We start from the raw sequence: 23,335 nt of genomic DNA, 5'->3' as shown, positions 1-23,335 counted from the left end.
AAAAAGCTGAGGTATAATGCCAAGGAGCGACATGTTTTATTTTATTTTTAAATAAATACAACATATTCCCTCACTTTCTAAATATAACTGATGGGGAAAATAATTAAGAACATGTTTTGAATCCCAACAAATGCAGTTTATGTTTTTATTTCCTTAAAAGTGGTGTCTTTCTTTTTATTTATTTTTTTATATTTAAATTCATGATTTATTCTTTCGGTTTCTGTAATAATCGAGCAATACTATCGAAAACAAAAATAACAACGATTGTGAAACATATCTAATAACGATCTCACGTTCATTGTTAGGTAGCATGTGATTGTATGTATGTTGGTTTCCAGAACAGGCGAAAGACCGTGGTGGTATGTTAGGTAGCATGTTACTTATAACAACGGTTAAAAAAACAAACTGTTGTGAAATAATTTAAAGGTCCTGGATTCGAATCTTAGCAACTCATTCTTTAGTTAACTTTACACGACGGTTGTTTGTTCCAACTGTGATGGTATGTGTAAGAGTTTAGGATTGCTTGTTTTTCTCTGCCCCTCATTAATCATATGCAACCATTCAAATAGATTTTTGAGATGTCAATAAGAAAAATAAATTATTCTTAAAAAAAAACTCAAACGGTCAAATATTTTTCGAATTTCACGCTTCTTCTAATTCATGATTTTATCATTAATCCATATAATTTAATTTAATCCCAAAATTTTCAAAGTAATGATAATGAATGGGTATCATCTATGTCTTTCACACAAATTTTGATTTCCTTTTTTTTCTAGTTTATTTTGCAAACATCAAATTTTGTGTGAAAGACCCAAACTGACATCCATTTACCATCATTGTTTTGAAAAATTTGTGGCATTGAGTCAAATTATATGGGCTAAAGAGGAATCATAAATTACAAGATCCATGCAATTCAGAAAATATTGGACCATCTAAGTTATTTTTCAAGAATAATTTAATGTTTCTGATAATTATCTTGAAAATCTATTTAAATGAATGCAATTTCAATAAGAGGTTGGTGAAACAAGCAATCACATATAAAAAACATAACAAATCATGTGAAATATAACATATCAAAAACAACAACATTAACATAACAACAACCAAAAATAAATCATGTGAAACATAACAAAGTCTTTAACCTTCATGCCTAATTGAATTCGTGTAGTTCTCATTGTCTTTATTCTTAAGGTCATCATAGTTCTCAAGGTCTTCATCTGATTCAGAATCAGTTATATCCAAATCCATTAGGTGCTTCACAATAGCCTCTACATTCTTTATCTTTTCATGATTAAAATTCTCGAAAATAATCTTCTTATAGCCTGTTCCACCAAACAGTTTAACAACACTAATGTGATTCCTAACAACTTCAACTTCCTTGGCTTTGTTCAAACATAAATCCACCATATCGATAACCTCATTTAAAGCCTTAATTTCGTGGATAAGTTTAATCCCACTATTCATGTTGAAAGAATGATTTGAAATCAGAGAGAAGGATCTGAAATCTGAATAAGAAGAGAAACCATATTTTAAAATAACATACAACAACGACATACAATAACAAAAAAACCTATAAACACAGGAACAAGAAGAAAACCATGTGAAAATCCTCTGAAACATTACAACAACATACATAAAAATGAGAGAATAAGAACGAAGAAGAATACATTTATGTATGAGAATAATATTGAGGATAGAAAAATTAATGACAAAGAAGAGGGAAAATGTGAGATAGGATTTCGCTATGAGTGTTATGACATACTATCAAGAATCGAAAGTTAATTCGCTTATATATGGGTAAACAATTTCAGCACGATCGTATACAAAAACCGTGATGAAATATATATTTTTTTCACAATGGTTGACATAAATAATCGCAGTGATAGATATTTTAATATATATACATACATACATATATATATATATATATATATATATATATATATAATATATATATATATATATATATATATATATATATATAATATATATATATATATAATTATATATATATATATATATATATATATATATATTAAGGACAACACTCATTGTAACGAAAAAATCGATAATTGTTGGAGCTAAGATTCAAACTTTGTCACTTCATGAATGTATAATTACGGTTAAATAGTTTGACCGTAATGCAATGTTTTTTCGTCAATATAAAAATAATAAAACACATACAAAAATAAGGTATTACCAAAGTTTGCGTCCGATGCTAAATATGCTTTTTGTAATTGTGTGATAAGCAAGTGATAATAGTTTATATGAAACAATTATTAATACTCATATGGATTGACCAAAGGTTTTTGAACAAAATGGTACAATTTAGCACGATAACATTAAGCCTTGATATTGTATAATTAGAGGTACAAAAAGCATAGCAATTTCATCCCCTGGTAAGCTGGTTAATAGTCTCATAACAATAGAGAAATAATTGTGATGCCTACTCAAAAAAGTATTCAAAACCATTTATCACTCTAGTTTGATTTGTTTTGCTTTTGTTGCAGACTACTTTGGGGTTATAAAGGCAGTGTCAGGAAGATCGTCAAGGTCGATGGTATGGGAACCTCTCTTAGAATGTGTATTGGTTTAACTATATTCAGGGCTCCAATTTGGATGGTTTGACATGGTTGACTGTGTAGAAATAGTCACATTTGTAGATTGACTCAGTTGGGAACATTGAAATTGAGTTAATCATTAGAAGGCATAAACGTGAATGAAAAATCACGAAAATGCATATATCTCATAAGATAGTTTAAGTATACACAATATATTATGGTTGTTTTGATCTATTAGAATTCTAGAAAGTTGAATCTTATGTGGATTCTTTGAGGTTTGCTTCATGAAAAGGAAAAAAGTTGGTTGGAAATTAAAAACACAAGTGTTATATAGTTAAACTTGATTAGTATAAAGTTGATATTGACAAAATGAATGAAGTGATAGTAAGACAAACTATTGTTACCTTATTGGGGTTCAAGTAATCCTTAATGAGTTTAAAGACATGTTCATCATTATTAAGTAAGACAATTGAACATATATATGCAACTACGTTTGAAATGATTAGTGTAGAAACCGAATAAACATGTTTCAAGGATATAGAACCAGATTAAAATAACAAGCATTGTTAACAGGTGAAGTTATGTTAACATGTTTAAAACTAAAGTGAAAGAAAAGTATATGAAGTCGTTATTCAAACCATAAGTGGAAAAAACAAAGAAACCTATTTGAAGGACCTAAAACCACATTGAAAGAGTTAGAAAACCAAAGTTAACATGATAAAAGATCTATTACATGTTAACATGTATAAAACCAAAGTGTTGGAAAAATATGAATTTGTGGTTCAAACCACGAGTGTAACCAAAAATGAAACTTGTTGCAATGATCTAAAACAACATTGAAAGAGTTAACATTGTTAATAGTCAATAGAAAATAGTCATTATTCAAACCAGAAAGATATATAAACGAAGTTGTTGTTGTTACCATGGTTGTAGAAAGCAATGAAACATGTCAGAAACAATGAAACCACGAGTGTAAAAACAGATTAAACAAATTTAACATTGTTACCAGGTTTTATAAAAGAGTGAAAATATGTTAGAAACAATTGTCATGAAATTTTTTGAAAACAATGCAAGCTGTATAAAAACAAAGTGAGAGAAAAAAACATTGTTAAAAACATTTTTCATGAACACATGTTAACCTTTATCCAACCATACTTTTATGCAACCATGTTCTCATGAGAAAGCTTAAAGTGAGCAAGAGTAAAGTATCACATGAAGACTTGTAGAAGACACAAAAAGTTAAGAAGCTCTGTTTGAAAAATAATGTATAAAAAACTATATAAGATGTGAAACATTCTAAAACCGTCTTCTATTTTAAAAGGCATGATAAAACCTATTAACATTATCGAAAATATAGATAAAATTATCTTCAAAAGTTGATTATTACCATTTTTTTTAGAGAATCATACTACAATATTCATGAAAAACAACAAAATCATTGAAAGAGAGAAAAAACTTATAAAGTTGAGTATAGTGATTTCTTAATACATAACTTCAACACTTTTAAACTAAAGCATCATACTTTGATAATCTCCTTGACATTGTTGCAAAAGAGTAAATTGAAAGTAAAAGGAAGAAACATTAGATATTTATTAGTTGAATCAGAAAAACGAATATGAAAGTGAAAATAAAAATGAAAATGAACATTGGTTTATTTTATCATCCGAAAGTAAAGAATAGGAAAATGATGAATAAGCAATGTCGTAGTATCCATGATAGAGTAAATGAAAACGAAGAAGAACATATGTTTTAGTATCCATGAAAAAGAAAAGAAAAACGAAAAAGAAGCTAGATTTTAGAATTCACGAAAAAGACTTGGAAAATGAAAAGGAATGGTTGTTTTGTTTAACCTTGTCTCTTGTTTCGTTGCAAGTGTTTCAGAGAGAGAAAAATGAAAATGGAAAGTGAAGGAATGAGGAGGGAAAAAGAGTAATTCAAGTGAAGAGAATATTTGTCTTTCACGTTTCAGTCAATTAGTGAAAGAAGAGTGTGATAAATTTAAACATTACTGAGTTACATAAAAGTTCTTTTGCATGTGTAAATTTTTTGACATTGAAAAGTAAAATAATGAGTATGGATGGTATGTCTTAATGATAATATATAGTTGATTCCAATCAATCAACATCTTAAAAATATGAACAATACGTATGTTACACATTTCAACTAAATTTGTCATTTAATATTAAACTTTCTAATTTTGTCATTTACTATTAAACTTTCTTTAATTTGTGATAAGTTATATATTTGGAAATCTTTTTTCAAGGAAAAAAGACAATTTTTCATTTATTCATACTTTTCACTTTCTCCTTTGTCTTCTCTTTCAAATTTCTCCATCTTCATCATGTCCTCTTTATTTACACTCTTCTTCAACGACCTTTATAGAAGATTTATTCTTTGTCATTTCCTCTTTTTAATTGTCATCTTCGTACACTATTATGCCTGCCAGGTTAACCTTATCATTATCATTGTTAAACCACCATATCTCTTTTCTAGTCATATTTGTCATCAACAATCTCTATTATTGATTAGTGTGTTTAGTATAATTTAGCATTCAATTTTATTTGTTTGTTTTTATTTATTTATTTTGATTTTTTTTTAGTTTCTATTTATTTAGTTGATTAGATATTAGTAATATTATTTTATTAGTATATTTTGGCGTATTTAATTTGTATGGTAGTAATAGGAAGTGAATGGGTGTGCTAACAATATATTTTAACATATTTAATCTGTATTTTAGTGTTAGAATTAGTATGTTTAATATAATTAATTGTTAGTGTTCAAAATTATAGTTTTTGAATTATGATGTTGTGTTATTCTTTATTTGTAATATAAAGTATTTTAATTGTATTTAACATGAATAAAATTCTGTCAGCAAGTGATATTTTTTAATTTATATCTATTTTAATTATTTTATGATACTATATTTATTTTGTAATTTGATTTCAATATTTTCAAAGAACCCCATTGTTAAAAAATAATTTCAAATTAAGGGTGATGTTATCAAACCTAAAAACACTTCATAAAAACTATTATTTATAACAACTCTTTTGTTTTATTTTTATTATTTTTTTAATTATAAAATTTATATTGTTGTTATACAGAAACACACACATAAAGATATATTATTTCCTGCAAAACAATATTAAAAAGACATAAAGATAAGAACAAAATAAATTACCAAAGTTACAATTGAAAAATATAATAGAAGACATTTCTTTCAAGTTTATAATATTAAAAGTTTTACGCGGTCAATAAATTTTGATTATTTAAATAAATGACAAAAAGCAATAGTGATTAAATTTAAACATTTTAATTATGAAACAATTATAATTGATTAAAAGTGTAAGAAAGTCTTTTTAAAAAGACCATATATATAAATGACGAGAAATGTTATTCTTACACCATTTTTATACACCAATACTTACACCATGCATTATTTATCGTATTTATACAGTGAACAATGTGTTTTTATAAATAAAATAGTAATATTTATAAAATTTTTTTTTTTTTTTATTTTATAATATAAATATAAAATTTATTATTAATCAATTTGATTATTACATTAAACATACATACACACGCGCACACACGCATAATATATATATAATATATATATATATATATATATATATATATATATATATATATATATATATATATATTATTAACCACATATTTTATTTATAATTTATTAACTAAATTTACTAATTTATTGATCAATGAATTACACAACATTAATCAAATTCTGACATTAAAAAATATCAAATATAATAATTTATCTATATTTTATAATTTAATATCAAAACTTAGTTAATATTGTGTATTTTATTGGTTAATGAATTAGTAAAATTGATTAATAAATTATAAGTAAAATAAATGATTAATAACTTATATTTTTATGATTAATGCAATAATAAAATTGTTTAATAATAAACTTTAAATTTATGTTAAAAAAATAATTTTAAAAACAATACTTTCTTTTATCAATATTATATTTTATTTATATAAAAAAACACTGTCCACCGTATAAATACGGTGAACAATATAGTATATGAATGAGGTGTAAGAATATGGTTTAAAGATGACATTCCACTTAAATTATTAGTGCCAGCAATATATTTTAGTGTGAGTAATAAAATATTAAAATATAATCCAATATTCTATGTATAATAGTTGATTTCTTAATTTAATTTAGTTTTTTATTTATGTTGATTTGAACGATTTTATATATATGTAAAAATTAATATTAAAGAAACATAAAGATAAGAACAAAACACATTACTAAATTGACAATTAAAAAATTTAATAAAACATTTTTTTTTAAAGTTTTAATATAAAAAGTTGTATACAGTTAACAAATTCTGGTTATCTAAACAAGTAACATGAAAATAATAGTAATAATTAACTCCAAATAATTTAATTATTTTTTTTATAAAAAAGACCATGAATATAAGTTAGTACTATTATTGTTTGACTGAAAAATAATAAAATATTACTAAAACATAATAAAAAAAACATTCACCGTTTTTGGACAACATTTTTCTCACACAAAACCATAATCATTTCAATTCAATGAATTTGCTAAAGTACACACATTAAATAAAGTAAAAAATATGTAAGAAAACCAATGGGCGCGACCCCAAAATTCATTTCCCCGCCAAATCCAATACCACACTAAAACACCCACTCAAAACCCTTATTTTCAAACCAAATTTCTTTCCATCTATACCAAAACGTTTCTCACTCCCATTTCTTCAGATCTACAACCCGCGTTTTGCATACAAGGAAAATTTTCCAACTCATGGGTTCCGCTTCGCTTTTGAATCCCTCCGATTCGTCTCTACCGGGTAATAATATAAATACTCCTCTCTCTCTAGGGTTTTCTTCATCCTCTTTTCTTTCTTCTCTTGTGCCTCTCGAGTTTCTGCTTTGTTTTCTTTGTTGAGGTACTTTCAAGTTCTTCATTGCATGTTGCTGATTTTTTGTTTTTTCAATTCAATATTGCGATAACCTGACGTTTTCTCTGATTTTGTTTTTGTGTTAACGATTTCATATGTGGTTTTTCTGTGTGTTTGCTTTGTGTTTCAGTTTCAGGTTAAGTGGTGTTTATTGTAATTTTGTAATTTTTTCTGTTTGAGCGAGGAGTTTTACTGTGGTTCCTTTTTGTGGTTTGAAGCTATGTCGGATTTAAACTTTACTATTCTTCAACTGTAATTTGTTGTTGATTTTTTAAACCGCGATCTATCTTCTAAGCAGTGATGTATTGTCTTTTGTTTTTGTGATTATTGGCTTTTCTGTGTTTGGCTTTGAAACTGATTTATTTTTTATTTTAAATTTTTTAATAATGATCTATCTTTTAAGCAGTGATTTGTTGTTTTTTGTTTGTTTTTGTGGGTATTATGATTCAATCTTTGATTTTTTTTTTTTGTGTTTCTAGCATCTAGGATTTGAAGCCATAACATAACACCTTTGAAATTTGATGGGCTTTTTTAACTGAAACTTTTGGCTGTTGTTATTTTGCAAATGGATTGTTTCAGAGTTGGTTGATGATATTGTTTATTGAAATATTGGAACATCTGGCATGGATGTTTTAGTTTTTTTTGTTGCATTGAAAACCTTTTTTTTTGTCAAAGGATTTTGAGAAAATCTTGTTAGATTTGGTTTAATAAATGTTGAAAACATTCATATATTGGTCCCAAAGCAATCTAAAGAGACTTGTGATTTCTTTGGGATCCAATGTTTTAACGGTAAACAAAACATACATATTGATTGGTTGTGTATGCTTGGGAATTTTCAACTGTAAACTAGATCAACCATACTTACATACTGGTTGATTGTAGTTGATGTGGACTGTGTAAGTGACTATAGGTCAATTTTATGTGTTGTGAATTGTGGTTTGACCTTTGTACTTCACTTCAATTCTAGCTTAGGTTTTGAAGCTACAACAACTTTTAACTTTGTTAGTCTTCAACTGAGTTTTTGTTGTTTCTTCAACCATGATCTGCATTCAAAGCAGTGATTGTTTTTGTTTATATTGTTGTCATTGTTATTGTGATTTGATCTTTGGGCTTTAATCTGGTTCTAGCTTAGGTTTTGAAGCTATAAATCTTTTCAACCAAAAGTTTTTGTTGTTTTTTTCAACCATGTTCTGCACTTTAAGCAGTGATTGTTGCTGTTTATATTGATCCTCTCACTGTTCTTGTGATTCGATCTTTGGGTTTTAATCCGGTTCTAGCTTAGGTTTTGAAGCTATAAATCTTTTCAACCAAAAGTTTGTTGTTTTTTCAACCATGTTCTGCACTTTAAGCAGTGATTGTTGCTGTTTATATTGATGTTCTCACTGTTCCTGTGATTTGATTTTTGGGCTTTACTGCAGTTCTAGCTTAGGGTTTTAGGGCTGATTGTTACTGTTAATTGATAATATTGCCTAGGGCACAATTTTTTCTAGGTTTTTCCCCAAAGAATTTTCAGAAAACCCAAATTAGATTTGTTTTAATGTTGAAAACCTTCAATATACATTAGTCTCAGCATTCTAAAAGCATCCGTAGCTTTGTTTTGATTGTAACTAAAACATACAGATTGATTTATTGTGTAAGCTTGAGAATTTTCAACAGTAAACCAGGCCAACTGACAACTGTAGTGGGTTTAGACTCTCTGGGAATTCAGGTCCATTTTTCATGTTGTGATTCCTGTAAAGGAAAAAAACAGCACTTTCAGAATTTGGATTTTTTCCTAATCAAAACACATAATATAATTGTTTGAAATTTTTTATTAATTTGGGTTATGCATTGTTATCTGCAGTGCTTCATTTATTATGCTGTTCTATGACATGAGTGAATTGCTTATTTTTGTTTGATATACTTGAGAGCATTAGTGACCAAGCTTGTTTGGTTAATAAGTGATTCATTATTCTGTTTTGATGTCTTTAAAATTTTCAATTCAAATTTTGCAGCTGTGACCAGTGGTAGATATTGGAACTAATGGGTGCTCATAAATGCAATACTACTAGGTTTAATTACAGGATGTTAGCCATGCATTGTGATCTATAGAAAAATAGCAATTAAACTTTACATTTCTCTTTAGATGTTTTACTTTTTTTAATTTTTTATTAATAAGGAGGAAACAACAAAAACATAATTGAAAACAAATAAAATCTTTTGGAAATCTACTTGATGCATGTATAGTTAGGTTAGCATTGATTTTAGCTCCCAAAACATCTCAATAAATGTGTGGTTTAATTTAATTAATTCAAATTGATTTGTGCGATTCTCAATTAACTAATATGCACATCTGAAGATTTTTCACAGTTATATATTTAATGGTTGCTATCTTTTTTCCCGATGCCTTTGTGTCTAGTTACTCCATTTATTTTCCTATTCCCCATTTCTTATCCTTTGCATTAATCAAATATTGTTCTGTTACTACTATTAATCTTATTTTTATCATGTGAAAAATATCCGAGGAAATTTATTTGTATACATGTTTATTCTGCCTTCAAAGTTAAAATCACACATAAATTGCTCAGATGTATTCCTGTTTATTTCCTTGCTCCCATATCTTGGGTATTTTTATTGATTGTCGATTGTATGCAATTGTTCTATTTCCTTCCCCTTTTTTGTTGTTTTATTTTACAGGCAACATGGATGATTATGATGCTTATAACTGCTCTGTTGCTGTGTGTTGCTTTTATACTAAATTCCCTTTGTTTTGTTATCAAATTTGTATATTTCATTTCCCCTTTTCTCTTGCTGTTTGAAATAGGTGGCAAGGACAGCACGAGTAAAGAAGAGCCTGTTTCAAACACTGAAGGGGAAGTTATGGCTGGTGGTAAGCAAAAGAAGCGAAGTTTGTCAGAGAGCAGTGAGCAGCCTGCTCCTACTCGGAAAGTGCCGAAACGATCTGCAAGTGCAGCAAGTAAAAATTTGAAGGAGAAGTCTTTTTCCATATCTGATAAGTCTTGTCTTGTTGAAACTAAGAAGGATCAGGTTGCAGAAGGAGAATTGCTAGCAGTCCGTATGACTGCTGGACAAGAGGATGACCGCCCAAATAGAAGACTTACAGACTTTATCCTTCATGATGAAAGTGGTGCAGCACAGGCACTTGAGATGCTTGAAATCAAGGATTTATTCATCACTGGACTTATATTGCCACTAGAAGGAAATGCTGACAAGAAAAAAGAGCAAGGTGTTAGATGTCATGGTTTTGGTCGAATTGAGTCATGGGACATATCTGGTTATGAGGATGGCTCTCCAGTGATATGGATTTCTACTGAGATTGCTGACTATGATTGCCAGAAACCAGCTGGTACCTACAAAAAATACTATGATCTTTTCTTTGAAAAAGCTCGGGCTTGCTTAGAAGTGTACAAAAAACTAGCAAAGTCTTCTGGGGGAGATCCTGACATAAGCCTTGATGAGTTACTTGCTGGCATGGCACGGTCAATGAGTGGTAGCAAGTACTTTTCTGGAACTGCATCACTAAAGGAATTCATTATTTCTCAGGGTGATTTTATTTATAAGCAACTCATTGGTTTAGACACAATGTTGAAGGCAAATGACAAGGGGTTTGAAGATATTCCTGCTTTGATTGCTCTTAGAGATGAGAGCAAGAAACAAGCACACTTTGCAAACACACAAGTGAGGCCATCAAATGCGACTTTAAGGATTGGTTCGGGAATTGTAGATGAAGAGAAAAAGAATCAGATGGATTCTGTAGATGAAGAGGATGAGGATGCAAAGTTAGCTCGACTATTGCAGGATGAAGAGTATTGGAAATCTAACAGGCAGAGGAAAAACTCTAGATCATCATCTTCATCTAATAAATTCTATATCAAGATTAATGAAGATGAGATTGCAAATGATTATCCTCTCCCTGCTTATTATAAAACTTCTCTTCAAGAAACGGATGAATTTATAGTTTTTGATAATGACTGTGACATATATGACACTGAAGATCTTCCTAGAAGCATGTTGCACAATTGGGCTTTATACAACTCTGATTCTAGATTGATTTCCCTGGAACTTCTTCCCATGAAACCTTGTTCAGAGATGGATGTTACAATCTTTGGATCAGGTACAATGACTTCAGATGATGGAAGTGGTTTCAATCTTGATACAGAGGCTGGCCAATCTTCCGTTGCTTCTGGAGCACAAGACACTGATGGTATTCCAATTTATCTGAGTGCAATAAAAGAGTGGATGATTGAATTTGGATCATCTATGGTTTTCATATCCATCCGAACAGATTTGGCCTGGTATGGTACCTCTAAAATTAATGCTATTTGTCATTTTTCTCTCTATATGATAATGTTAATGTATGATAGGAATGCAGTTATTTGTATGTTTGGAATATATGCAGATCTTAGAATATTTATGTTCTAAATGTTTTATTTTCTTTGAAAAATGACGACCAAACTCAGCCATACTTGTTATCTTTCAGGTATAGACTTGGCAAACCATCAAAGCAGTACACTCCTTGGTATGACACAGTATTGAAAACTGCAAGAATTGCTATAAGCATTATCACGTTGTTGAAGGAGCAGAGCCGTGTATCACGGCTTTCATTTCCAGATGTTATAAAAAAAGTATCTGAGTATACTCAGGACAATAAGTCATATATTTCTTCTGATCCATTGGCTGTAGAAAGATATATTGTTGTCCATGGACAGATAATTCTGCAACTATTTGCAGAATTTCCAGATGACAAGATCAGGAAGTCTCCTTTTGTGACTGGTCTTATGAACAAAATGGAAGAAAGGCACCATACCAAATGGTTAGTGAAGAAGAAGAAACTGTCGCCAAAGAGTGAGCCAAATTTGAATCCTAGGGCAGCAATGGCTCCTGTTGTTTCCAAAAGGAAAGCTATGCAAGCTACAACAACAAAGCTAATCAATAGAATATGGGGTGAGTATTACTCAAACCACTTACCTGAGGAATCAAAAGAAGAAACTGCTATTGAAGATAAGGATGATGATGAAGCAGAGGAACAGGAAGAGAATGAAGACGAGGATGCTGAGGAAGAGACAGTACTGTTGGAGGAAACACTAAAGCCACGTATAGTTTCCAAACAGATTAAAGCATTTTCTGATGATGGAGAGGTTAGATGGGAAGGGGTTCCCGAAAGGAAAACCAGTTCTGGATTGCCTCTTTATAAGCAGGCAATTATTCATGGAGAAGTTGTTTCTGTGGGAATATCTGTGTCAGTCGAAGTTGATGAATCAGATGAGCTTCCTGATATATATTACATTGAATATATGTTTGAATCAAAGAATGGGGAAAAGATGTTTCATGGTAGGATGATGCAACATGGTTGTCACACTGTTCTTGGCAATGCCGCAAGTGAGAGAGAGGTGTTTTTGACTAATGAGTGCAGGGATTTGGGACTGCAAGATGTTAAGCAGATAAATGTTGCAAGCATCCGAAAAACACCTTGGGGGCATCAGCATCGAAAGGCTAGTAATGCTGCAGGTAAAATCGATAGAGAGAGAGCTGATGAAAGGAAGAAGAAAGGACTGCCTACTGAATATTACTGTAAAAGCTTGTACTGGCCTGAGAGGGGTGCTTTCTTCAGTCTTCCGTTTGATACGCTGGGTTTAGGGTCTGGTGTCTGTCACTCTTGCAATATACAAGAAGCTGACAAGGCGAAGGAAATTTTCAAAGTAAATTCGTCTAAGTCTAGTTTTGTATTGGATGGAACAGAATATTCTCTCAATGACTATGTTTATGTAAGCCCTTTTGAATTTGAGGAAAAGATAGAGCAGGGAACTCATAAGAGTGGGAGGAATGTAGGGCTGAAAGCTTTTGTTGTATGCCAAGTGCTCGAGATTATTGCCAAAAAGGAAACAAAACAAGCTGAAATAAAATCTACAGAACTCAAAGTCAGAAGATTCTTTCGACCAGAAGATGTATCAAGTGAGAAAGCATACTGCTCTGATGTACAAGAGGTAAAATCTACATAGTTAAAACTTATTAATTGAATCAACATGCACAAAATGGTAATGCACATTTTTAATTATTTTTGTACCAAGCAATCTGTGCTTGATCTTGTTGAATTGGATAAATGACCTGATCTTTGTATGTTAATATTTGCCGCTATCTTTAGACTTTTAGATATAAGTATTTATATTGACACAAATATTATGGTTTTAGGTGTATTTCAGTGATGAAACATATACTATCTCTGTTCAATCTGTAGAAGGTAAATGTGAAGTCAGGAAAAAGATTGATATCCCTGAAGGAAGTGCCCCTGGAGCCTTCCACAGTGTCTTTTTCTGTGAACTCCTGTATGATCCTGCCACAGGATCGCTCAAGAAGGTATTGTATTCTTGACCCTATTATTCTAACTGTATAGTGTGCTTGCTAATTGTCAGACAAATCTGCAAAAGCATTGGCATTTTATGGTTTATGAATTTTTATGCTTTTTTAAAGAAGTTTTATGCTTTATGAAGTTTTTATTTCAAATCTAAATATTCAAATTTTAAATCCTTGTACTTATTTGATATATTTGCTGCCATTATTATTTCAATTAAATTTCAAGCAATTATTTTTTGTTTTAATTGTTATTGTCAGAATATGCTTTTCAATGAATAACTATTTTGTTTTTCATTGCTCTGCAGTTGCCATCTCATATCAAAGTAAAATATTCTAGTGGACCTACAGCTGATAATGCAGCTAGAAAGAAAAAGGGAAAATGTAAAGAGGGAGATAGCATTTCAGTGCCTGATATAAAAAGTAAAACATCAAATGAAAACCGTTTAGCAACCCTGGACATTTTTGCAGGATGCGGTGGCTTATCAGAGGGGTTGCATAAGTCTGGTAAGCTTACACTTTTTATTATAGAAAGAAACACTATTGTATATGCTATATATATCTATACATAATGTAACTTCTGTATCACTGCTTTCATGCTTCAGGTGCTTCATCAACTAAATGGGCTATTGAATATGAAGAACCAGCTGGCAATGCATTCAAAGCTAATCATCCTGAAGCTTTGGTGTTTATTGACAACTGTAATGTAATTCTCAGGTAAATGATCCTGAATAGAAAATATTTCAGGCCACAAGGTTGAATAGAGTGGAAAACATTTAAGTGACTCATAAATTATATTAATGCAGGGCTATAATGGAGAAATGTGGAGATATAGATGAATGTATCTCAACAGCCGAGGCTGCAGAATTGGCCTCTAAGCTTGATGATAAGGATTTGAATAGTTTACCATTACCTGGGCAAGTTGATTTCATTAATGGGGGGCCTCCATGCCAGGTTTGTATTTTTCCTCTGCTGCTGATAATACTCTTAAAATTTCATTGGGTCTAACTCAACTCTAAAAAACTGGTTCAATAACAGGTGGTTCAATGCATATATAGGTTAGCCTTTGATACCATATTTGAATTTGGGTTGAGCTTAACTCAATCCTTCAAACCAGTTTCTAAGATGTGGGATGCCTCTCACTCCTAGACTCATTTCCAGTCCATGTTTTATCCAAATGTAGGGCTCTTAACAAATATTTTGGTAATTATTGAATAATTTATTTTTGCAGGGTTTCTCTGGGATGAATAGATTTAACACAAGCACTTGGAGTAAAGTCCAGTGTGAGATGATATTAGCGTTCTTATCCTTTGCTGATTATTTCCGGCCGAGGTATTTCCTCTTGGAGAATGTGAGGAACTTTGTGTCTTTTAATAAAGGACAGACTTTCCGTTTAACTTTGGCTTCACTTCTCGAGATGGGTTACCAGGTAGTTCTTCATAACTTATTTCATTTTGGAGTTGAATAGAATCTTGAGGTGAAATAGTGAATGCTGACTTTCTTGTTCAAAAGGTGAGGTTTGGTATCCTCGAGGCTGGAGCTTTTGGTGTTTCTCAGTCAAGAAAAAGGGCATTTATATGGGCTGCCTCTCCAGAAGATGTGCTTCCTGAGTGGCCAGAACCAATGCATGTCTTCTCTGCCCCTGAGTTGAAAATCACATTGGCAGAAAATGTCCAGTATGCTGCCGTCTGCAGTACTGCAAATGGTGCTCCGTTACGGGCAATAACTGTTCGTGATACCATTGGTGAACTCCCAGCTGTTGGCAATGGAGCCTCTAGGACAAACATGGAGGTATGTGAAATAGGAAACAGACATGTTTTTTTAATAAAATTATTGTGGCAGGGAAATTATTAATAATCAAAGTAACACTAATGGTCTTCAAGGTCAAACTTTTATTCACTTGGCTTTATGCTTGCAGTATCAAAGCGATCCTATCTCGTGGTTTCAAAAGAAGATCCGAGGCAATATGGCTGTCTTGACTGATCATATATCAAAGGAAATGAATGAGTTGAACTTGATCCGATGTCAGAAAATTCCTAAGAGACCAGGTTGTGATTGGCGTGATCTTCCAGACGAAAAGGTAAATTGAAATCGTACATTGAAATCTTTGTGAATTTTAGCTTGACAGTTGTGTGGTTATTTTAATTAGTATTATCTATTATAATGCAGATAAAACTTTCAACTGGACAACTTGTTGATTTGATACCATGGTGCTTGCCACACACAGCTAAGAGGCATAATCAATGGAAGGGACTGTTTGGTAGGTTAGATTGGCAAGGGAATTTCCCAACTTCCATCACCGACCCTCAACCAATGGGGAAGGTTGGAATGTGCTTCCATCCCGATCAAGATAGAATTCTTACTGTTCGTGAATGCGCCCGATCTCAAGTAAGTTTATTACAGAAAAAGATCTTGAATGATGTTCTTTCATAGTTTGGAATTTGTGATAGGAAAATATCATCTAATTTGGTATCATCTTTAACTTATCATCTTTTTCATCTATAAATGCAGGGCTTTCCAGACCACTATCAATTTTCTGGTAACATCATACACAAGCACAGGCAGATTGGTAACGCGGTTCCTCCTCCTCTGGCATTTGCATTAGGAAGGAAACTCAAGGAAGCATTGGATAGTAAGAGCGCCAATTAGAGGATTAGGGCGCATCTTTCAAAAAGCATCTTTTTATCATATAGTTTTGTCTTTCAGTGTTCTGGAAACAACCCAACCCTTGTATATAGTTGTTTTCTTGGCTATTTTTCTTAGTTTAATCAATTCTTTGTTTAAAAGGATTGATGGAATGGATTATGCTATAAAACTCATTTTTTCTATCAATTTGGGGTTTCTCTTGGTTAGGTGATAATTTTGCTGTTACTTTATGAAAGAAATGATTGGAATATTACCTTCCAATGTAGTTCAATTCGACCATGAATCCTCTATTCCTTTTATTAGTTTTTGCTCGTGATTTTTTTGGTGTTTGAACTAAACATGACCTTTCATTTTTCACATTTTAAAAAAATAAAACAAATTAAAAAAATGGGTGCGTATTTGAATTTTTATAAGATTTGTGACAAATACATAGAACAAGATGAAAAATCTCCTCATGAATATATTTTTGACATCTATCACAGAAATAACATGTGGAATGTCTAAACATTCTGCATATACTTTTTTTTGAACAATCATACTCTTTTTTAAAACAACACAATTGATGATTATTTCAAATAATTTAAGTCTTTATTTCACATTACTATTCTATATCTGTAGCTACTGCTGCTGTTTTACCTGTTTGTCTGTCCCCAATAATCAATTCTCGCTGGCCACGCCCTATAGGGATCATAGAATCAATAGCAATAAGTCCTGTTTGAAGAGGCTCATACACGGAACGTCTGGAAATAATACCGGGAGCGCGAGATTCAATTAACCGAGATTCCGAAGTTGAAATTTCTCCTCGACCGTCAATAGGTTTAGCTAGGGCATTTACAACACGACCCAAATAACCCTCACTTACTGGTATCTGAGCAATTCTTCCTGTTGCTTTTACGGAACTTCCCTCTTGTATCATCAAACCATCACCCATTAATACAACACCAATATTTTTTGATTCCAAATTCAAAGCAATGCCTACGTTACCCTCTTTAAATTCTACTAATTCACCTGCCATTACGTCATCAAGACCATAAATACGAGCAATGCCATCGCCTACTTGAAGTACGGTACCTGTATTTACAATTTTTACTTCGGTATTATATTGCTCAATACGTTTACGGATAATTTGACTAATTTCATCTGCACGACTGGTTACCATGAATATTTCTAAATTTGATTCTTTTTCGAAGAAAAACAAAAATAAGTCTTCCCTATACTCTCTATTATAGTAGAACAACTAATCAGTTCTATAGTAGAACAACTAATCAGTTATTTTTTGCTTTCATCGACCCAAACATACCAATAGTAGCACCGATCGTACGTAAATGTAACTCGTTGTTTAAGCAACTATTAAGAGTTCCCAGAGCTCCTTGTAATGCTTGTTGTAAAACACTTTGTTGGACTTGATTAATCGCCCTTTGTTGTTCAAAATGAATGGTTTTATTTTTGTCATTTTCGAATTGTTCCAAACTTGTATAAATTGAATTAATTAAATTCAATTTTTCTCGTTCTATCTCGGCATAACCATTCACTCGAAACCGATCTGCTTCCATTTCTACTTTCCTTAAACGGGCCCGGACTTTTTCCAGCTGTTCAATGGCTGTTTCCCGGAGTTCTTCTGAATTTCGAATAGTTCTCAAAATTCTCTGTTTTCGATTATCTAATAAATCACTTAATGAAAGTAGATTCTCTTTCCATTCATTTCAAAATGTCTATGATCTCTTCCCGAACCAAACATGAATCTTTCAATTCATTTGGCTCTCACACTCAATTCCTTATAGGAAATTTCCCCATATTTATTATGGAATGAGCCTATCCTCTTTTCTCTATTTCTAAAAATATTGAAAATGATTATCAATACAAGACCCAAATATTGGGAGGACTCTTCTGACCAAACAAATAATTGTCAGCAAAGTTGTTTTTTTTCTTGAAATCCAAAGAATTCTTATTAATTTATACATAGGTCATCAATTCCGCATTGTAGAAAAGTAGAAATGGAGGCGTTAAACAAAACACCTTTTTTCCTATTTTTCATCATAAAGAGAATTCAAGTCATTTTATCGACATGAGTGTTCTATATCGAAAAAATTCTAATTTCCATATTAACATAGTGGTAGAAAGAATACTAGACTGCGTCGAAACTTCAAACTCGTTAGCTTTAACCATAGTAATGTTCCAAAATTCTTGGTTGATAGAGAATCAAAGTAGATTTACCAATGAATCGCGAAATGCTATGGTTCTTAACTACTTTTTTCGTTATTTAGTAAGAAGTCATTCGCCGGATCATGCACATTTTTCTAGTTATAACAAAAAAAGTGCAGTTGGGTGGATCCAATCTATTCTTTGAAATAAACAACTCGCACACACTCCCTTTCCAAAAAAAATCAATACACCTAGCACTGCACTTAGATTTATTAGATTTGTTGCTAAAATATCGGTATCAAACCCGAAACTTCCGTCGGTTATATTTTGCATATGATCGCATCTCCTCTTATGGATAGACTAATTTTCTTTCTACGATTCCAAGTTTTTTTTATTCGTTTTTGTATATGATAGTTTATTCTATAATCGAATTATTGAATATGAATATATCAACTTATTCTATTTTTATTCTTACTAATAATGAATAGTAGTAAGAATAAAAATATACTAAGAAGACTATTCTATATTTTGAATTGGTTAGTCAATTGAAAGATTCCCTATAAGAATACATGAATCCATGAATCATATTTGGACAGGGCATTACTTTGCCTAACCTATAGATACTTTTCCTACGCTATAGTTGAGGGCGAACACACTTCAAATTTGAAATTGCCTTTTCATATTTTAAAAATTATCTCCAATCTCGTTTAAAATGCATCTAAAATTCTGTGTTTTACAAGTAAGTCACCTAAAATTTGTCAATCTCCAATCTTGTTTAAAATGCATCTAAAATTCTGTGTTTTACAAGTAAGTCATACACCTAAAATTTGTCAAAATATCGACCTTAGATGAATCTATTATTTTCGGAGTGATGTCGTAGATGTATATCAGGGAATTGTTGGAAATCCCCCAAAATCTATGGAGAATTTCAATCAATCTTGATGAACAAGATTGTAACTACCCACACAATAACAACGAAAAGAGAAGAACAATGGAGCTCAGTTGGTATTGTGTGGGTAGTATTTCAAGCGTATCGAAGTGACCCAATAAGTCTTCTATATTGGGTTGGGTCGACATCATCTTCATCTGAATCTTTTGACAGTTGTAATTTGGGCTCAGCTGAAGTCGAAGTTGGGTTGCAATCTTGCATCTCAAATCTCTTGAGTATTTCGCCTGCATACCTTCTTTGATGCATCATCAAACCTATACCACTCTTGTAGAATTCGATGTCAAGGAAATATGAAATGTCACCCAAATCTGACATTTCGAATTTCTTGTTGAGATCACCTTTGAAGTCTTCGATCTCCTTCTTGCAGCTACCTGTTATCAACAAGTCATCGACATAGAGGCATAGTATAAGCAATTCACTCTTGCTTCTTCTTACATATACTCCATGTTCAAATTTTCACTTCACAAATTCCTTCTCCCTTAGAAAACCATCTATCTTCTTGTTCCAAGCTCTTGGAGCTTGTTTAAGTCCGTACAGGGCTTTATGCAGCCTATACACTTTTCTTTCTTCGCCATGTTTCACAAACCCAACTGGTTGTGCAACATAAACTTCTTCTTCTAAGGGGCCATTAAGGAATGCACATTTCATGTCCATCTGGAACATCTTCCAGTTGTTTATGTTTGCTAGACCAACAATCAACCTGATTGTTTCGATCCTAGTAACAGGTGCAAAAACTTCATCGAAGTCAATTCCTTCTTTCTGAAGAAATCCTTTCGCCACAAGTCTCTCCTTGTGTCGGGTCACTTCTCCTCTGGGATACAACTTTACCTTGTATACCCACTTCACATTGATTGCCTTCTTGTCTTAGGGTAATTCGACAAGTGACCAAGTGTTGTTGACTTCGATTGACTTCAGCTCTTCGTCCATTGCTTTCATCCACTTCGAATCTTTCAATGCCTCAACTGCATTGACAGGTTCAACATCTGCGTATAAAGCATAATGTACCAGCTCACCTTCTTCATCGACCATATCATCTGATGTAATCACACATTCTTGCAACCTTGCAGGCATGTGTCTTGTTCTTTGAGGTCTGCTTGTACTTGTTTCACCTCTGACTTCTTCTTGTCGAACTTCTCTTTCGACTTCACTAGCTGGTTCATCTCAAAAGATTCTCACTGAATCTTTCTTGGTATTCTCAGTCCAATCCCACTCCTTAAGCTCATATATGATCACGTCCCTATTGATCACTACTTGCTTATTCACTGGGTCAAACAACTTGTATCCTCCAGTCGAATGATATCCTATCAGGATCATCTGACTGGACTTGTCATCAAGTTTTCTTCTCAACTGATCTGGCACATGTCTATGTGCTATAGATCCAAACACCCTGAGATGACTCAAGCTAGGCTTGACACCGGACCAACATTCTTCTGGCGTGATTCCTTCTAGCTTCTTCGTCGGACATCTATTCAGGATATATGTCGCAGTCGACACAACTTCTCCCTATAGTTCTTTGGGTAGACGCTTGCCTTTCTACATACTTCTAACCATATTCATAATAGTTCTATTCTTCATTTCTTTGGGTAGATGCTTGCCTTTCTACATACTTCTAACCATATTCATAATAGTTCTATTCTTCCTTTCTGCGACTCCATTCTGTTGTGGAGTGTAGGGTGGCACCACCTCATGCACAATCCCTTCTCTCACACATAATGCATTGAAGTCCTTCGACACATATTCTCCACCACCATCAGTTCTCAAAATCTTGATCTTTCAACCGCTCTGTCTTTCGACCATAGATTTAAACTTGGAAAATACCTCGATCACTTCACTTTTCTTCTGGATCAGGTAAGATCACAATTTTCGACTGAAATCATCTATGAATGTAACAAAGTATTTGTTACCTCCAATCGAATCCACATGGAGAGGACCACATACATCAGAGTATATGACTTCAAGAATTGCCTTCGACCTGCTTCCTGGATCCTTACTGAAGCTGTTCTTATGTTACTTTGCCTACACATTCTTCACACACTTCGTTTGGAATGTCGATTTCTGATAATCCTGAAACCATATTTCTTCGCTTCAAATCTCTGATGTCTTTGAAATTGAGATGGCCAAGTCTGTAATGCCATATCCATTCATATCTGTTGGCTGCTGTTGCAAGGTACTTATGCTCCATCACATTTAGTTCAATCTTGAAGGTTCTATTCTGAGACATTGGAGCCTTCAAGATCAACCTTCCATTTGAGTCGAGAAATCTCATCATCTTGTCTTCGATCGACACCTTGTAGTCTTTTTCGACCAACTGCCCTATGCTGAGCAAATTACTCTTCATGCCTGGTATGTACAACATATTTGAAATTACTGACATCTTTCCATCTTTCCTCATAATCAGAACATCACTAACACCTTTAGTTGCTAGAGTGTTTTCATTTGCGAATTTCACCATGTTCTTTATTGAGGGTTTTATGTTGACAAACCAATCTTTTCTTCCAGACATGTGTGATGAGCATCCTGAGTCCAAGTACCACTGATCCTTGAATATATCTTCTTCTCTTGTTGTAACCATCAACAACGTCTGTTTTTCTTCGTGTTTCGCCAGCTTTGCATAAGTTTCTTGATTCTTTTGCTTTTCTGGATAGTCACTAGAGTAGTGACCATACTTCTGAAAATTGTAACACTGAATGTGACTCTTGTCTGGCTTTTGACCACCACCTTTTCCTCTACTTGCAACACCGCCTCTTTTGTTGCCTTGGTTCCAGGGTTTTCTCTGATTCGACCAGTTTCCTTCTTGCTGATTTCGACCATTCGAATTATTGTAACCTCCTCTGCCTTTGTTGCCATTCCAGCTTCCTTTGCCTTTTCTTTCTTTTACTGATTGAGCCTGCAAAGCCATATCACTTTTCGACTTTCCTGCAGCTCTTTCAGCCATTCTTTGTTCATGAGATTCAAGCGTCCCTTAAAGCTCTTACTTTTTCAGTTTTGACAGATCTTTCGACTCTTCTATGACTACTACCACGTGGTCGAACTTTGGAGCCAACGACCTCAAGATCTTTCCAACAACAGATCTTGATGTCAACATTTCTCCACATACGTTGATTTGATTCACCAGTTTCGTAACCTTGCTGAATAAATCAGTTATGCTTTCATTGTCTTCCATCGAAAGCAATTCATACGTTCTTTTGTGAGTTTGTAACCTCACCTCTTTCACCTTCTCCGCGCCTCCAAACGATTTCTCCAGAATTTCCCATGCTTCTTTCGCTGACTCTGCATCACTAACCTTTTCAAAGTTATATGTATCAACATATTGATGGATTATAAAGAGAGCTTTATAATCTTTCTTCTTCAATTCTTTATGTGCAGCCTTTTCTTGATCCGTCGCGACTTCTGCAAGCGTTGCTACTCCTTCCTTCACAAGATCCCAAAGATCTTGATAACAGAAGACAACCTTCATTTGCTTGCACCAATTCTCATAATTGTTGTTCTTGAGAATTAGAAGATTTGCTGGAAAATGTCCGTTTGGATGATTCGTTGCCATGGTGATTTTCTTCCCACGAATCGGTTAATCTGGAGCTCTTGATACCAGATGTTGGAAATCCTCCAAAACCTATGGAGATTTTCAATTAATCTTGATGAACAAGATTGTAACTACCCACACAATAACAACTAAAAAAGAATAACAATGGAGAAAGAAAGTGTATAGAACGATGAAGAAGAAGAGTAATAAA

General features: G+C 32.5%; 3 protein-coding genes across 3 annotated transcripts; 1 reads left to right on the top strand and 2 right to left on the bottom strand.

Moving 5' to 3' along the window:
* The first annotated feature begins 7,192 nt into the window (after positions 1–7,192).
* On the top strand, positions 7,193–16,784 carry LOC127131452 (DNA (cytosine-5)-methyltransferase 1). The gene is made up of 12 exons (XM_051060374.1): positions 7,193–7,408; positions 10,323–11,814; positions 12,000–13,503; positions 13,709–13,873; positions 14,176–14,374; positions 14,473–14,584; positions 14,674–14,821; positions 15,099–15,296; positions 15,380–15,658; positions 15,786–15,947; positions 16,037–16,255; positions 16,379–16,784. The coding sequence occupies exons 1-12, from the start codon at positions 7,363–7,365 to the stop codon at positions 16,514–16,516; spliced, it is 4,662 nt and encodes a 1,553-aa protein (XP_050916331.1). The 5' UTR covers positions 7,193–7,362; the 3' UTR covers positions 16,517–16,784.
* A 330-nt stretch (positions 16,785–17,114) lies between these two features.
* On the bottom strand, positions 17,115–18,494 carry LOC127103956 (ATP synthase subunit alpha, chloroplastic-like). The gene has a single exon (XM_051041186.1). It carries the CDS (start codon positions 17,670–17,672, stop codon positions 17,115–17,117), a length of 558 nt encoding a protein of 185 aa, XP_050897143.1. The 5' UTR covers positions 17,673–18,494.
* On the bottom strand, positions 17,779–18,679 carry LOC127103947 (ATP synthase subunit b, chloroplastic-like). The gene is made up of 3 exons (XM_051041178.1): positions 18,640–18,679; positions 18,473–18,537; positions 17,779–18,159 (listed from the first exon to the last, which is right to left on the bottom strand). The coding sequence occupies exons 1-3, from the start codon at positions 18,677–18,679 to the stop codon at positions 17,779–17,781; spliced, it is 486 nt and encodes a 161-aa protein (XP_050897135.1).
* Positions 18,680–23,335: the final 4,656 nt, after the last annotated feature.

The sequence above is a fragment of the Lathyrus oleraceus genome, chromosome 1, assembly GCF_024323335.1.
Source record: "Lathyrus oleraceus cultivar Zhongwan6 chromosome 1, CAAS_Psat_ZW6_1.0, whole genome shotgun sequence".
Classification (NCBI taxonomy): domain Eukaryota; kingdom Viridiplantae; phylum Streptophyta; class Magnoliopsida; order Fabales; family Fabaceae; genus Lathyrus; species Lathyrus oleraceus.
This window is presented reverse-complemented; position numbering and strand designations above follow the sequence as displayed.

Bases quoted from the DNA above. Each gene is read 5' to 3' on its own strand.
- LOC127131452 (XM_051060374.1), top strand. From the start codon at position 7,363: ATGGGTTCCGCTTCGCTTTTGAATCCCTCCGATTCGTCTCTACCGG. The intron at 14,585-14,673 runs GTAAATGATCCT...ATATTAATGCAG, and splicing joins AACTGTAATGTAATTCTCAG to GGCTATAATGGAGAAATGTG. The intron at 14,822-15,098 runs GTTTGTATTTTT...TTATTTTTGCAG, and splicing joins ATGGGGGGCCTCCATGCCAG to GGTTTCTCTGGGATGAATAG.
- LOC127103956 (XM_051041186.1), bottom strand. From the start codon at position 17,672: ATGGTAACCAGTCGTGCAGATGAAATTAGTCAAATTATCCGTAAACGT.
- LOC127103947 (XM_051041178.1), bottom strand. From the start codon at position 18,679: ATGGTTAAAGCTAACGAGTTTGAAGTTTCGACGCAGTCTA. The intron at 18,538-18,639 runs GTATTCTTTCTA...GATGAAAAATAG, and splicing joins TGAAGTTTCGACGCAGTCTA to GAAAAAAGGTGTTTTGTTTA. The intron at 18,160-18,472 runs GTATAAATTAAT...AATCGAAAACAG, and splicing joins ATGCGGAATTGATGACCTAT to AGAATTTTGAGAACTATTCG.